At 35.2% G+C, this 17600-nt stretch overlaps 1 protein-coding gene across 3 annotated transcripts in view; it reads left to right on the forward strand.

The window, feature by feature from the left end:
• Positions 1–17600, forward strand: part of LOC123633038 (cytochrome b5 reductase 4) — an 80953-nt gene that overhangs the window by 25085 nt on the left and 38268 nt on the right. For 2 of the 3 annotated variants that reach the window (XR_006733529.1, XM_045543961.1), the window contains exons 3-6: positions 993–1093; positions 4602–4683; positions 14134–14163; positions 17491–17551. Coding sequence is in view for 2 of the 3 variants with exons in the window: in XM_045543961.1 (XP_045399917.1) it covers positions 993–1093; positions 4602–4683; positions 14134–14163; positions 17491–17551 (274 nt within the window). In the remaining variant the exon portion in view is untranslated. The remainder of the gene's footprint in view (positions 1–992; positions 1094–4601; positions 4684–14133; positions 14164–17490; positions 17552–17600) is intronic. The other variant, XM_045543962.1, reaches the window with a different exon arrangement.

Genomic DNA, 17600 nt, shown 5'->3' on the forward strand with positions numbered 1-17600 from the left:
GTTCCCTATTCTTTCTTAAAAGATAAAAATAAAACATAGTTGAATATATGAATTGATGAAATAAATATTTGGGGAAGATAAAAAGATTAAGATCTAAACAATAATATTTGTTGTTTGGGCAATGGCAGGGAAAAGTTGGGCTTCCTTTTCACAGAGCAGGCTAAGTGGTCACTATCACTTAGCCTTTGCTGAGATGACTAAATACATGGAAGAGAGCTCAGTTCTTTCTCATCAGATTCTCCTACCAGGGCAGTAGAGGATGGAGGAGTGGAAATATTATTTCTGTGTAATCTATGTATGTATGTGTGTACTTTCAAAAATCACGTACACCATATTTCATCATTTCTTTAATTTGGAAGGCAATTTCCTATAGGTCTTTTGCATTTCTGCATGTCTTGTGAGCAATGGCACTATCTTTGTTCTGGACAGTTTTCTCAAGGCTGTTTGCATAGTGAACCTCCTTGGACAACAGTGTCTCTCTCTCTCTCCCTCTCTCTCTCTCCCTCTCTCTCTCTCAAAGGACAGGTTTGCTTACTGTTCAGTATAATAAAGACAATGGCTTCCTCCAGAACAAAGAGCAGGTGCATATATAAAAGATTATAGTTTCCTAAGCCCAAGGTTCCTCTCCTATGATGCAGCACATTGAGTGTGCAGTTTTCACAGGGCCATCTTCACATAGCTCTGTGAGAACTGGGGTTCAGAGAACTGACGCAAATGTAGATCATCTAGCTATTGCTATTAATGAGAATGCTAAACTATTCTTTGTCTCTGACCTAGAAGTCTCATGTTATCTGCCAGGATTCATAAAACTGGCAGGTTAACTTGTTAGCTTGCAAGTATGGTGAAATCTCAGACCCTTTACAGTTCTTGATATTTCAAAATAATAATGATTTGTTAAATAGAATATGTTTGGAAAGATTTATTGAAACTTACAGGTTTTACAGTTTTTAAGATGTTCATTTAGGATATTATTTCTCCTTGCTTTGATATAGGGTTTGTTTATAATGTCAGCCCATATATGGAGTATCATCCTGGTGGAGAAGATGAACTAATGAGAGCAGCAGGATCAGATGGTACTGACCTTTTTGATCAGGTAAGGTGCTGAAAGTAATGAAAGTATTCCAGTAGAAGAGTACTCATGGATTTAGCAATGTGACATTTGCAAAAAGAAGGAAAATAGTTGCATAAATTTCCGACGTGTTGGCTTGAATTTTGAGGTGTAGGAAGATGTTCACAAGTAGCAGCTGTTCATTTAATTTGCTTTTGAATTATTTTGTTAAAATTTTTAAGGTGATTTCAAGTCTGTGTCTAGGAGTCTGTTTGTTTTTTTTTTTTATATCATGTCAACGAATTTTATTTTTTTTATTTTTTATTTATTTTTTATTTTTTTTTATTTCAGCTCATCATGGGGGTACATAAGTTTAGGTTATATACATTTTCCATGTCCCACCCATCCCCCCGAGTCAGAGTTCTTAAGTGCTTGCTGCTTCCTCTGCTAGCAAGTGTTTACTCAGTCTTGATTAATATTAATAATGATGGTGATTGGCTTATGGGAAGCAGTGACAATTGGAAGAAGGAATATTGGGATCTGCTGCTAACTTGCTGAATCACTTTTAAACAAGTCACTTAGCTTCTTTTCTCTTAAGGGGATTGTTACATGTGTGCCCTGTGTCAGCCTGCATATCATGCAGAAAGTTGGGTAATACTGATTAATGAGTAAAAACTTAAGTTTTCCTAGAGTGATAACAAAGATTCTGTATGGGTATTTCAAAGGATATTTAAATTAGTCACCTAATTTACTAAAAACAAGCCTTAGCGCTTATCCTATTTAAAAGTCATACAGAACACTGTTATTCTGAAACAACAATATTTAGAAGGATAGAAATTTGCCTTTGTCTTACGTATGCTTTATTTTGTGTTTTAATGGTGATCAACCATGTTGTAGTACTGGGTTTTTATCATTTGAGATACTTGAATCAGATTGGGTTATTTTATATTAATAGTTGTTTTTGATCAAATGTAATTTGATTTCTGTTCTTCCTACTTTCTCATCCATTTTAGGATTTGTTTCTTGACCAGGTTTCCAGAATTATAATTGTTTTATATTTAGAGGTACTTAGATGCATCTACTTAAATGGCAGAATCTCATTTGCTGTAAATGTTCTTTCTGGGTTGTAGAAAAGTCATGCTTGCCCATTGTTCCTAATAGCATTCTCCTTGGGAGGTTTTTATTGCTGTATTAAGGCAAGTTCCCATTGTCATTTGGTATTTGTTATTCTCTAGTAATGCAAGCCAAATAGAAAAGTTTAGGAATGTTTGCCTAAAAACTTGTCTGCCATACTTTTCTCGTCTATATTCCCTGTGACTTCTTGATAATTGAATGTACTCTTCCACAAGAAGAATTTCCTGTAGAATCTAGTCTTATTTGTATCCCTCAGAATTAGGAGGTTATATGGACCTTATTTATGGAAAGTTGTTGTGGAGAAGTCACAAGAACTACTATATTGCTAAGCTCTTTAGCAGTTAAAACAACAGTTACCAGATTGCTGTATTGCCCTTGGCTGTAGTAAGAACAGTGATATTTAAATTATTTATAACTTTGACTCACCATGAAAGTAAACTAGAAACTTAAGTAAAGCTTCTTGCATCTTTCAGTATGAGAATTTACTTGTGTCCAGTATTTGAGTTGTATAAAGAATATTAAGTAATCTCTTTGTTGTTGTATTTCTGCCTACAGTTTTGATCCCAGGCTGACCTCTTGTCTTGCATTTCCAAATGCCTGATGGGCAATTTGATAGCGTGTTGGCAGTTCAATTCAGTGTGCCCTCAAATAATGTCAACTCAACTTTCCTTCTTTTCCCTCTGTTCCCTGTTTCCTATAATAGGACTTGAAGCCCCTGAGTAATCCTTGCCTTCTCTCATTGTGCCCCAATATCCAGTCACTGGGCAAATTGTATGATGTGTCTTTAAACATTACAGCTTTTTCTCCCTTTCTAGTGCTTTAGTTCAAATCATCATCACCTTCTCTAGCCCTGTCATTAATATTTTAATACTATCCTGATTTCTTTGCCTTCAGCACCAATTTAGGTAACATGCTTGCTGATCAGTTTTCTTAAAGACAATCATCTTAGTACCTTGGCTGTGCAACTCTCAGTGGCTCACCACTGACAGTGGAATAAATGTACAGTCAATAGCTTGGCATTTGAGGCCTTAAAAAGTGTATATCAGGGTAAATATTCTCAATGTGCATCTTGCTTTGAGCAAACTGAGTTGCCTGCCATTTTTCACCAGTCCCATGATCAACAAACCATATACCTTTGCCTCCTTGAATAGCTTTCTCCTTTATCTATGTTTAAATTCTATCCAGCCCCATGCCCCTGAATATGGTGTTTTCCACATTAGTGGATGCTCCCTAAATATTTAGTAAATGAAATTCAATTTATATTAGTGAGTGCCCATTTATAAGTACATATACATTTTTTACACATTTGCTATTTTAGTGTATATGTATCTATTCAGGAACATAATACCATACAGATTCTGATGTCAATATTATTTTTGACCTGATTATTTTAATGATTATATAGTATTTTATTGAATAATATATCATGATTTTCCATTACTAGTCTTTTAAAATTGGACATTTAGATTATTTCCAATAGTCTGTTTATTTAAGCAGTAGTATGATAAGTATGCTGGTATCCACATCTTTGTATATGTGCAAATATTTTCTCAGGCAAATGCCTAAATGTCTGAGTGAAAGAGCTACATATTTTTAAGGCTATAAGGATAGAGAGAAAGTGCCCTCCAGAAATGTTTAAATTTAATTCCTCCCAGTAGTGTCTGGCAACAAATATCGTCAGTTTTCCTTGAAGTGATAGTCTCACTTTGTTCATTTTCAAGAAAATGTCTGTCAGATACCAAAGTCTGAATAATTACTTTATCAATCATTCTTCCATATATAAATGGCCTTTCATGAAAAAAGCCCAGTTCAATATGCAAATCAAACAATTACCTATGTGTTTTTCCTCAGGAAAGCAAGCATACTTTATAGCAGTAGTGTTTCTAAGAATTTCCTATTTGGTCACAAAAAATATAAAAAGATATACTGAAGGGTCAATATTTTAAGTAAATTAATACTTTTCCTACTTCATGAAGGACATTGTTAAATTTCCTTAAATGCCGGCCCCCATCCCATGGTGGTGAAGAATATAATGGTTACTAGTACAGTTTGGAGCCACGGCCTTGATTAATGCTAAGATGCCAGCAGTTTTACCCACCAAATGTCAAAACAGTTTTTAAAAAAAGGCAAATAGCATCTTATTAGTATTATCCTGAAACAAACTGAGACCTCAGAGATACCTGAAAGAGTGCGGAACTTCCAGAGGTCTATGGACAACACTTTGAGAACACTGTTCCAAACAGTCCCTGTCTATGCTGCCTTTCTGTCACTGCCTTGTTGACTAATTGAATCTGATTCTTAGGTTTTAGGTGTTGTGTTCAGAACAGTTTAATAAGGTTTAGTTTTGCTTATAATAAAATAAGAACATCCTGTGGAGTTAGAGTCATGTTGCTTTTCCGTCATTTGTCTTCCATACCAGGTTCATCGTTGGGTCAATTATGAATCTATGCTGAAAGAATGCCTGGTTGGCAGAATGGCAGTTAAACCTACGGTTCTGAAAGGTAAGTGGCATTGATGTGTGATGCACATATATATATTTTTTAACTTGGATTTTGACAAATATTTTTAAATAAATCACTGTATTTTTCTCATTTTCATTAGCCTCCTGGTCTAGTCATTTTAAAGGTTTTATTGTAGTTCTTTAGAATCATATAGTGACTTTCACTGAAAAATTTGCCATATATTGTAGAGAAAATGCATAGTGTGAGGAGTAAGCATTGTAGAAGTAAGAGAACTTTATTTACTCTTTGATTTTCATTAGTGTCTTATTCTGGTGTTATATGGCAGATTAGCTGTAACACTTGATTAGAGTTGATTTTTAGAATAGTTTTTTAGAAGTTAATTTTTTGAATAACTAATGCATTCATATGATTCAAAAATCAAAAAATACAGAAAGTTATACAGTGAAATTTTCCCTCCTAGCTTTGTTTCCCATTTGCCTTGAACCTCCTCACTCCTTGCCTCCTCCCGCTCCTTGCCCTCTCACTATAGTTAACTCACTATTACTGTTTTAAACTTCTTTTAAAGTATAGCCCATTTTGTCTCTTACCTCTGAGCTTGGGCTCTATAATCTGGGTGGCATTTAAGGTCATCTCTTTACTAAGCTTCTTTCAGAAAAGCACCCTTTGGAAATATTAGACATGCAATTGGAGTAGCAGGAGCACTTTGCTTAACCTTTTTCAATGGCAGAGTGATAGTTGTTTCTTTTGGGTAACTCCTGACCTTGACGCTAAAATTTAGTCAAGAAATTGACTTCTTCAACCGGTCTTTCACTACTTCATTCAGTGAGTTTTGTATTTTAAGGGTTTATTGACAGAAGCTTTAGTTGACAGTATGGAAATATCACAGGCATACTTAAATTTGAACCCTAGCTCCATGGCCTATTGGTCTCTTGGGCCAGTGTCCACCTCTGAGTCTTAATTTCTGAATCTGTACAGCTATTCATAGGTCTAAGAATTAACATGAGTAAAGTTTCTTGCACAGTGAGTGTAAAGGATGATCAGTAAGGATTATTTCTTTTTCTTCTAACTGCTACAAAATAAATAAGCAATATGTACATATGCAAAAAACAAGCAAGTTTGAACTTTGGTGTTTGGAAATTCTTCTAAGCCAGTTTGATTTTGTAAACCAATCCCTTGTTCCTCTTCATTGACTCCTAAGTTCACTGATGCAGTGTCAGCAGGAGATAGGGTCCTAACTAAATTTCTAAATGACTAACTTGACCTCATCCTGAATGTTATGTATCCTGTTTACACTACCTGGTAGTAAAGGTCATGTGCTCTGTGATACCATATGGCATGATCCTACAGTATACCAAGCTCCTCGGACTTCTATTTTGTAGGAGACATGAAATTGGTAAAAGGGCTTTTCTGTTTTCCCACCTTCCTCTCTAGAAATGGAAGACAGATAATCCCCAAAATGCTTGGTCAAATATAACAAATGCTGTTTTAAATGAGCAGATTATGTCACAAGGAAATCCCTAGATGTGTGTGGGGGGTGGGGGGAAGAGTGAGAGAAAAGATGGGAGTGCAATCAGAGTAATAAGCTGGCTCTGAAGCCTTTGTTTCCCCAAGCACTTGTGTAGATATTAGGAACTTAGAGCCACACTGGAATTTTAATTGTCACGTGGAAATGGAAGACAAGGTCTTAGGTACATAAAAGGCAGGGAATTGGACACTGAGACCTCTGCCTGTGGCCCAGACTCTGAAGGGCTATATGATCAGTGACATGGGAAGGCTTGAAAAAAAAAAACCTGTCCAACAACAAAGGGAGAGGTCAGGTATCTTGTCTGACTTTGTGTATGAGGCAATGGAGGTGAGGAAAGAGAAGTTTCGTACGAGAATTTGTAACCATAGTCCTACCCACCTACGAGTTTGGAATTTGAATATGCCTCCTATGTGGTCTCAGAATCCTCAAACCAAGAGATAAAATAGTCTTTCATTGTTGGTTTCCCAGGCTGCTTGCCAGGTGTATATGCACATTTTTAATGGAGGGACATACTTTCAACCTAAAACCCTCAAAATTCTCACTGGTACAGATCAGACAATGATAAGGGCACAATAAAAAATTAGAGAACACATAAGGGAACAAGTTAGCAGGAACAAAGAGCAGCAGAATTTCACCCCCAGGACTTTATTATTCATGTACAGGGTAAAAATAATTATGTTTTAAATACTTAGGAAAATAGGAATGAATTGATACATGAGTAAATAATAGAGGCTGTTAAAAAATAATCATTCAAACTTGAAAAAGAACCACGTAGAACTTCTCAAAATGAAAAATAAAGCTGGTGAAATTAAAAAGTACATAGCATAAATAGTCAAACAGATTAGACATAGTAAAAGAGTTAAGTGAACTGTGAGATTGAATAGCAGAACTTATACAGAACGTGGCACAGAGAGACAAGACAATAGAAAAATGTGCAAGAGACATGGAAGATAGAGTAACAAAACCTAACACATTTAATCAGATTTCAAGAAGGAAGTAGTGGTGAAAATGAGGAAGAGGCAACATCTGAATGGATAATGGCTTAGAATTTTCCAGAATTGATAAGTCATAATTCTTCAAATTCAGCAAGTTCAACATATCCCCAACAAGATAAATAAAAAGACATCAAGGCTTTTTGTAGTGAAATTTAGAACACCATAGACAATGAGTGGTGAGAGAAATAACTGACAACTTATTAATAAAATCAGTCTGTAATAAGGGTGAAACAAAGGTATGTGAGACTGGCCCAAACTCCCCCATTAAACCAAAATCAGAAGGGTTTGGGGAACCGAGGATTTTAGACTAGACCCTAGTCATAAAGAACTAAACTGTAATCAGTATTCCTTCTCCTCATCCACCTGGTTCAGGGGAATGCAAACACATTTCTTACCCAGAATGTGGCATAGACTCTGAGATACCATGTATTCATAAATTCATAAAAAGCTTCCTTTTATATACTGTCTCTAGCCCTGATACTGATTACTGGGGCAGCATGACCTGTGGAAACAGCACAAGTTTCATAGAGAGATAAACCTGGGTTCAAATCTTATCTCTGCCACTCATTAAGTTGTGTTCTTAGGCATTACTTAACAGATCCGAGTGTCTTTCCTCATCAGTAAAGTGGGGTTTCAGAATAAAACATCCTAATGTCATTGTGAGGATTAAATAATGTTTGCTAACCGCTTAGTACAGAAGCAGCAACAGATGCTTGAAGTAATAGAAGTGGTTATTGCTATTGTAGCTACCATTGTGCCTCCATTTCTACAATGCTAAGGTTATTTTTGACTCCTTTATGCATCCCTGCAATTATCAGCTATAAGCTAGCATGTACTGATGTGTTTTCTGTGAAAGATGGTTTTTTTCTGTGAAAAATGTATTATAAATATTATTGCTATTATTACTATGATTGACAGAACATATGAGAGTGGGGTTGTGAATTGGTCTGTGTTTCACTCTAAAGCCTTTTTGCATCATGAGTGTTTTGCCAGCATGAAACCAGTAATAGGAAGTAATATGAGGCAACTTGCAAGGCATTAGGAAGCAAATATAAAAATATTGCAAATCAAAAAAGCTTTGGTTGTGAGAAAAGGGACTTTTGAATCAGTAGAGATTTAAGATATACACACATAAAGATTGAAAGTCTGACCAAACAAGCAGTGGATTGGGGTCATGTATTAGGTAAGATCTAGAAAGATATAGTCAGAACTCCAGCTAACCAGAACAAGCAGACCATATAAAAGGGACAAAGCAACTAAAGAGAAAGATTTAATGTGTCAGAAATAAGAAATATCCATGATAATTCAGGTGAAGTGTTGTTTTTACAGTACCTCGTATGCCCTTCATCTGTAGGCAAGGCTTGATCATCAGTCTCTGCTGATTGAGACTTATTAGATGGGATAACCATGTAATTGTCCAAACTAGGATGGTTTTGAGAATGAGAGGAGGCTTTATTGGTAATTATGCTAGGACAAACTGTGACTCTCTCTGGCAAATCAGGGCTTGTGTTTACCCCACAGTTAGAACTGCTAGATGAAATGGGAAGAGGGGGTGAGAAGAGATTGTTCCTGACATAGAGGGTAGTAGGGGAGATAGTAGATATACTGAAGAGGAATTTTATGCATGGACTCTTTTCAATACCAGAGACATGAAACTGTCTTTTACATTAGGTGACCTGTGAGACCCCAATGCAGGGGGCTTCAGAATTGGCATTTTGTGGGCATCCCCACAGTTGGGTGGCTTTGGGAGGTTAGTTTTCAATTTATCTGATGGTTTCTAGTGTGGCAGTGGTATACTGCCTGGGTATCTAGGAAGAAAACAGAAAATCTCACAGATTTAGAATATAAAACATAATACGAGTCTATCGTTATCAAGCAAAGAATCAGTTTTGTTTATTAAATATAACTCTTTGTATAAAAAGTATTGTGGTTTGCATTATGCTTTAGAAAGATTTATCAATAATAAGTAAAAGGAGAAATTTTAGTTGAAAAGGTAAGCTTCAATTATTGATAATTTATATATGTGGAATACTTCATTCTCTGGTAAAGATGAAAAATGAGTTCTTACTTTTTGCTAACCTTACTCCTTGGTTGTTATTATTGTAGCTACTAGTCACATCTGGCTATTGAGCAACAGAAATGTGCCTAGTGCAAATTCAGATATGCTCTGAAAGTAAAATACACACTAGATTTCAAGACTTAGTATGAAAATATATAAAATATCTCATAATTTTCATATTGATTACATGTTGAAATGATAATATTCTGAGTATATTGAGTTAAGTAAAAATATATTTAATTTAACCTTTTGCATATTACTTTGTTAATCTAGTTATTAGAAAATTTAAAATTACACTCGTGGCTTGCATTGTATTTCTTTTGGATGGCACTGTTCTAGGCCATACGTGTACTTTAAAAAGTTTAACATGCCTTTTTTAAAAAATAGTTATATTTTCCAATGACATAATACAGTCTCAGGAATGTTTCTGCTTAATTTCTCATTGCTTTATTATAGTTTCTAATACTTTATGTTTTTAGATTTCATGCCCACTCTCTCTAGCAGTTAATAACTATAAAGCACTTAGAACATTTATAGAACACTTAGAGATGTAAGAGGGAGAGAGGTTTAAGAATGAAGATAGTGAGGCTTGTAGGTATATGTACCTTACTAAGTGCTACAGAATTATTTAATTGGAGAAGCCCACTATTTGAAGAAATTATAGCTGCCTGCTTTTCTAACGTAGAAAATTGCCTCATTAATGTTACCTACCTTTGTGTATTTTATTTCCCTTTGGTACATGCCAGTGGTTCTTAACTGGGGTTGATTTTGCTCCTCAGGGGACATTTGGCAATGTCTGGAGACATTTTGGTTGTTAGAACTAAACTAGATGCTACTGGCATTTTAGTGGATAGAGGTCAGAGATACGGCTAAATAGCCTATGGTGCACCGGACAGACCCCCACAACAAAGAGTTATCCAGCCCAAAATGTTAATCGTGCTAAAGTAGAGAAACCCTCTTATATGCATTAGTTTTTTATTCTTAAAAATGATGGTATTAGTTTCACATGTAAGGTAAGCTGGTGTGTAGGCAATGGACAGCTAGTTCTGTGGTTCATCCCAGGTAAACCCTGGCATCTGTAGAACCAGGGATGCAGATAGATACCAGGACTTTACAGGGTGCTAAGGCATTAATTTCAGAGTCCTATTACTGTCAGGGCACTGTAAGCAACGTCAAAACAACTATTAAATGGACTGGCTGCCAGCTGGAAGTTCAGTTTTCGTAGAGTCAGTCAAAGTTCATTCTTCAAAGAGGCTCAGTTTCCTCATTGGCAAGATGGGGACAATTTAGGTAGGCAGAGCACAAGCTCAGAGGCTAACTTGTGGGGGAGAAGTAAATGAAGTGGACTTTACGGGATGAGCAAATTTGTTATCTCAGTCTGGCTGCCTTAATTTCCTTTTGCTGCGATAGGGCCCATTGTCTGAGTGATTCCCACCAGAAAGACTTAAGGGATAAGTAATTAAAAATGGGAGGTGAAAAGACTCTGGTTAGGGGGCAGATGCAAACCTGAACAGGAAGGTATATCTTGCTGTATTGGTGTGACTGACTGATGCTTTGTTTGTGTTAGCATTTATTTTGTTTTCAGAGAAAGAAGATTTTTGAACATGCTTATATTTATGTTTAGGTGATTCCAAAAAAGGAAGGAATTATTAATCCCTCAGAGGATAGGACAGGAATGGAAAATAACTGATAAATTGGAGAATTGAATAAAAAATGACAAGCATAGCCAACTTAGGGAGAAAATACAAACTTCTAAAAATGTAGTATATGCTGTGATTAGCTAAATGAATAATGGAGGAAAAACTGATCCTAGAATAAATAAATACTCTGGTACTTCTAAAGCTTTTTAATTCTGGGATTTTTCAGAGTACGTGTTTGAACTATTAAATCTTCATTTTAATTCTGCTGGTGAACTGTTTCTAGGATAATGAATAATTCTGGGCCTTGAATTTTGAGAGATGTATAAAATTGAAAGATGATTGCATAGATGAATAGAGGAAAGTAAGAGGTAAAAGGTAGTTTTAAAATATAGAAATTATTGTTTTATAGGATTTGAAAAATGAGTACATAACTTTTGAAACAAAAGCAAGAATTAGGCCTAAGTTGTGTTAGGAGGAGTTCTGTTTAGATATATGGAAGAATTTCTAGAGAAAAAGCATTATTATACACATTGCAGAGAACCAGAGAAGCCTTCTGAAAAGGCTAAGCAGTCAAGGGAACATAGACTGGTAAATTTTGGACTTTGTGAGTAAGATCCCTGGTAACAAGGCTGAGCTCCATGTCTGGTGGTCATGATACCAACCTTTTGGAATAAGAAAGGGAGATGAGTTATGTAGTTAAAAGGTAAATATTAACATAAAACATTCAAATATAACGGCTCAGCATTTTTTCCCCTAGAGTGCTTTTCTTCAGGGACCCCTGACAAGTGCCTACATATTATCAAAACTTAGCTACATTATTACTTCTTCAACAGAGTACTTTCAAAGTTTTTCTAAGTAGAAATGCTCCTCCTCTTCGGTGCTTCCATAATATCTTCTATATACCTCATTTATAGTATTTATTTCACAGTATTAAAAAGAGCATATTGATAATTTATTTTTAATTTGGTTTATGTAGTATTTTGACTAAGTAATACATTCCTATGATTGAAGATGTGTCCATGTCATACCTCTGCCTCCCATCTACCCTTTTCCCTCCCATGTACATATGAAGGTAACGAGATTATTAGTTTTCTTGTGAATCCTTCCAAATTATCTTTATGTATGTATCAGCAAACTGAATATATTTTCATATTTTCCTTACTTTTTATCCAAATGATATCATATTATGTCATTATCCCCATTAAGAGGCTGATCAACAGATATTTATTAAAAGAATGAACATATTGATGAAACAGAATTTTCTTTCTTTATCCCAGGGGGTCCTCTGTGACTCCACTCGGCAGAAGTAAACTAGATTTGGGTCAGAATTAAAAATCTTACCATTCTTACCAAAGAAGAGTAGAGTGCTGTTAGATCACAACATGCTGGCCTTCTAAAGGACTGTGACCTCCCCAGAAATACAGGCTCTTACCAGAGTAATGCAGTTTAACTAGCATTATGAGAAGATACAAGTTTGACTGGCCATAGAGCCAACCAAATGGTGGAATTAGTTACCAAGAGAAGATATTAGATTTCTTTTCAGGGAGAAAAGTATCTCCCCTCAATAAAATGATTCAGATATAAATAAACTCAACATTGGGGAAAAAAAAAGTCTCCTCTATTTCTATGACTCAGTTTTTGAGAAGAGTTGCAAAAGTATAGTAGAGTTTTTAAAGGTAATTCAGATCTTTTAAATGGAAGTTCTCTTCGTACTTGCACTTGTATTAAAAAAAAAGACTCAGGAAAATTACTAATTTAACAGAATCCAGAAGGTTCTAACAGATTAAAATCATTTCACATCAGGCAGGAAGTATTCATATGAGGTAATATTTTTTTTCTCTTAGAAACACATTACCTGGGACAATTTTTCAAAATCTGTGAACCTCTTAGATAAAACAAATTGTTTTACATGACAAATGAGATTTATCAAACTGCCAGCTATGTTGTACATTGAAAATAGATTTAATTTACTTGTTATTGTGAATTTGCTGTTCTGAGATAAAACAAATAATCACAAATGTAACAGCAAAGACAGTTAAAACTCACTAGATAAAAGTAAGTGATCCAGCAGGGACATCAGTGATCCCTTGCAAACTGTAATGGCTAGATTTTTATCTGGCTATTGATAAACAAAGCCCATTTTAGATATAATTTAAATGGTTTTTAGGTCTTTTGTCTTTTTAGGAAGTATTTAGCCATCGCTTGTCAAGAAAAATAAGGCTGAATTTTAGGGGAGACAAGTCTAATCTTGGCTTTGCTGTGGATTTCATTCAAGTCCTTGACCTCTGATTTTCAGACTTAAATGAGGGGAGTAGATGATAATTTGCTATATGTTGTTAAGATCCCTTTCAGCTATAAAATTATTTTGGTAAAATGGGGGAAACAAAAAGAATAGTCATTTGGCTTCCTTACTCATTATTATTTTCTGACGGGTGAGTGAAGTGGAAGTAATTATGGAATTTCTGGTGATTAAAAATTAGACCATAAAAATTTGAAAGCTTTGACTTAAGTGCATTAATTCCTTTTTTCTATAAAACGAGGTGATGTCAATTTAACAAGGGATTTCTTTCAATTTGACTACTTGGAGTATTTTGCGTTAGCTTATCATCTTTTTTTGTTTTAAACTTTGACAGCTTTGCTAAGGGGGTTATTTTTACTATAATGTTATGGCACTTGTAGTTATTAAGATATGATACAGCTTTGTGAATTGTCTGCCATCCTGAAAGAAAATACCTGTTAATTTTTTTCTGGGTTGTAGCACTAATAATTGCATTGTGTATATATGTGAAAGTCTTAACATATTTTTGGCTACTTAAACTTGTGGTAAACTTGATCATATTAAGTACTGTCCTTCGTGAAAGAGAAAGATAGTAAGATGTCTTTCTTGGGGTTAACGTGTGTTTCATTTATAAAATGTAATCTTATAAGTTCTGGTTAATTTAGACTAATTTAGGATATGATAACCTGGACAAAACTTGGGGTTTATATGCTCTCTAAGAAATTAATGAAGATATTAGAAAAAATGACCAAAGAAGTAGAAAAAAGCCAAGTGAAGTGGTATACAAACATCTGGAGAAATGGCCTGGCAATGGACCTTGCTTATTTCAAACAAAAGCCATCTATTTATTGGCCTATTTCTCTCCTCAGGCCTTAGAAGAAAGCCTTTCAAGAAAGAAGGGCTGTTATCTTTAAATCAGTAATGTGCACTCATATTCTCTTTGACATTATAGTATTCTTACCTGACCTTTTTTCCCCTAAATCACTGTGCAGACTATCGTGAGGAAAAGAAAGTCTTAAATGGTAAGTCATATAAATTTATAATAAAAAAATGAATTATACTCACATGCTTATGCACAGTATTGCTTCACAGAAGTGTCTGGGTTGTTTAGATTTTAATATGAAAGATGTCTTTACTGGCCCAAACTTAGAGGATTTAAGAGAACTTTATAGGCCCCTTATTCTAGCTATTGCTCTTATAGTGGTCCCTTCTATGACATCCCTGAACACATGTTCATCTGCCCTCAGCTTGAATACTTGTAGTGATTAAGAGTTTCATTCTCAGAAACAAGACTGAGCAAGTCAATGTCCTCAGGCATGTGAGCTCATCTGCAGTGTTTGCATACAGCTGCCAAACAGCTTATTAATCTACCCTTTTCTGAGTCTTTGAGCAGTGCTGGCTTCCTCAGCCATTCAGGATGACTTGCAATTGTGACAGACACTTTCCCTCCTCCCCCAACAAAAGTTCAGTATTGTGGTCTGAACTATATTTATGTACATTTAGAAATAGATTTTTTTTCTCCCTGTTTGCAAAAGAAAGTCATAGAAGTGCACCTAACAGGTTAGATTGCCAGATGAATTACGTTTTCTTTTTTAACTAGAGAAAACAGTCTGAATTGTAGATTGATTTATGCAATTTATGGTACTTGAAGTTGTTTGTCTGATGGTATAACACTGCATGAAATGAGGGACTGATTGTAGGCTTCATCTGGTGATTGGCTCTTCTGTGATAACTACCAAAACAACTGCCACTTAATGACTAATTACTGATGGACTGGGTATTTGTTTCCTCCCACTTTTGGCTTCCAGAACCTTTACTTTTCTGTTGCCCTTCTTTGGATGCACTGCATTTAAAGGTGGCCTTAAGAATGGAATATAGCATTCCACAAGTGGTCTGGATAGCACTGTTACCTCTTGTGACCTGGACCATATAAAATTGGAACATATCTCGCTATATTTTTATTAGCTGTCTCTCACATTTGGCTCATTTAAGTCTGTGCTAAGTCTGTGTTTGCAAATGTGACCTGCCTGCCTTTTATGTCGTTATTCCTACAGCTGCTTAAAATATTGAATGAAATGAACTACTTCCATATTTCATTGGAGAGCTGATCCCTTCAAATTGACATCATTCAATCAACATTTTAGGGAGGGAAAACATTTATTCAGTCCACCTTACTTTACTTAATTATTTTCCTCTGCTCTACATTCACCTCATATTCTTTCAGCTTATCCAAAAGGATATTTATATAAGGTTTGTTTGTTTGCTCACAAGTGTTGAAATCAAGACACATTCCACTGTATATGACATTACTCTAATAAGTTATATTTTTATGGTACTGTGTAGAGCCGATTTCATTGCTAGTTTGAATTTGAGAAAGAGGAAACAGTGGTTTGTATAAGATCACAGTGCTGACACTGAGCTTAAATCCAGATTTTCTGGTCCTAATTAGATCCAAATTGGCTTACAATTTGTGAATTCTGTTGATAACTTTTTGTTACAGACTATTAGATTGTGATGCATTTGATTTTTATTTATATACCTAAGAGACTTCTAAAGGTAAATGACATTAATCTCTTAATAAAAATAACTTTTAGTGCTTCTCAAATAATTTAATAAGATTATATTTTCTTTTGCCATTTAAGAAAAAAAATTTAATTCTTATAGTCCTCTCTTTTGTTATACCTTTAATTTTATAGTAGAGCATTTTTTTAGGGCCCACTGCTAATTAGTTCACAAATTTGGCATATTGTCACATCTTGTTTTCACATCTCTGAGGCTTCCTTGTTTATCTGAAAATTAAGTATGTTCTTCAGAGTTACATAGGAAGAGATGGAAGCTGAATGAGTATGGCCTGGGCTCAGGGCTTACCATCATCCTCATTCAGAAAAATATGCCTGTTTTACATTGTGTGCTTGCACTTGAGCATGTGTTTAAGTAGAAAGTTCTGTGGCTAAAATGAATCTTGAAAACCTCCAAACTAGCTTGTCTCAAAGGTGCTTCCCAACTCTAATTTTATATAAACTACTGTAATTTCTAATTTGAGAACTGCAGTACTCACCAGAGACTAACAATTAATTTTTTTCCCTACGTAGTTTGAGAAATAGTAAATGTAATTGATGCAGTGATTTTCAAGTCATTTAGCAGCAGTGCTCCCTTTTTTTTTTAAACTAAACTAAATCTTACAGATATAAACAATGCCCTCCTATTGAAGGAGGAAAATACTTAATGTTTGCAGGATCTTGAGGTCTTCCCTATCTCAGAGTTTTCTGTAATGATTTGAAAATTACAGCTTTAGTGGGCCTTTAAAATTCCATGTTGGTGCATACTCACAAGAATGAGTAGAATGGAAAAAGACAGAATAATACCACATGTTGGTGAGTTGTGGAGCAACTCAAACTCTTGAACACGGTGGTGAAAAGTATAAATGAGTACAACCAATTTAGAAAACTGTTCAGTAATATCTACTAAAGCTAAGCATGCACACCCTGTTATTTACCCACCAGAAATGTAGATATTTGTTCTTTAAGAATGTGTATGTGTATATAAAGGAATATTTAAAACAGCACTATGCATAATAGCTCTAAACTAGAAACAACCTGAATGTCCATCAACAGAAGAGTGAGTAAATTATAGTACATTCATACAATGTAATGCTACTCAGTCATAAAAAAGAACGAACTATATCGGCCGGGCATGGTGGCTCATGCCTGTAATCCTAGCACTCTGGGAGGCCGATATATATATAAAATTAGCCAGACATGGTGGCACATGCCTGTAGTCTCAGCTACTCGGGAGGCTGAGGCAGGAGGATTGCTTGAGCCCAGGAGTTTGAGGTTGCTGTGAGCTAGGCTGACGCCATGGCACCCTAGCCCGGGCAACAGAGTGAGACTCTGTCTCAAAAAAAAAAAAAGAACGAACTATTGATGCATTCAATAGCATAGATAAAAATCTCAGAAAGCCCTAGGTATGATTTATTGGTTATTATCAATCATGGTTGTTTGACATAAAAACTGTAATGTCTATAATGCTGGACATAAAAGCCAGACCAAAAGAGAACATATCTTATGATTCTACTTATATAAAGATCAAACACAGGCACAAACTATCATGGTGTTAGTAGTCAGAATAATGGTTACCCTTTTGGGGAGGTGTGGTGATTGGAAGGGGCCATGAGGAGAGTGCTGGCTACAAGGGTATGTTTCACTGTGTGAAGATTTATTGAGTAGTATATTTATGATGTGCTTTTTATGTATGTATGTAATATTTCAATAAGTTAACTGGAAAGACAAAAAAATTTTTAATGTTACGTAGATGAACTGTAGCTATTTTGTTTGTTTTTCTTTGTGAAGGCTTGCTTCCCAATAGCCAAGTGACAGATGCACTTGCTAAAGAAGATCCTAGTTCTCCAAGGTATTCATTCTTGTTTGCATTTTTAAAGCTAAATTAGTTCTATACAAAA

This window comes from Lemur catta, chromosome 2, assembly GCF_020740605.2.
Source record: "Lemur catta isolate mLemCat1 chromosome 2, mLemCat1.pri, whole genome shotgun sequence".
Lineage (NCBI taxonomy): Eukaryota > Metazoa > Chordata > Mammalia > Primates > Lemuridae > Lemur > Lemur catta.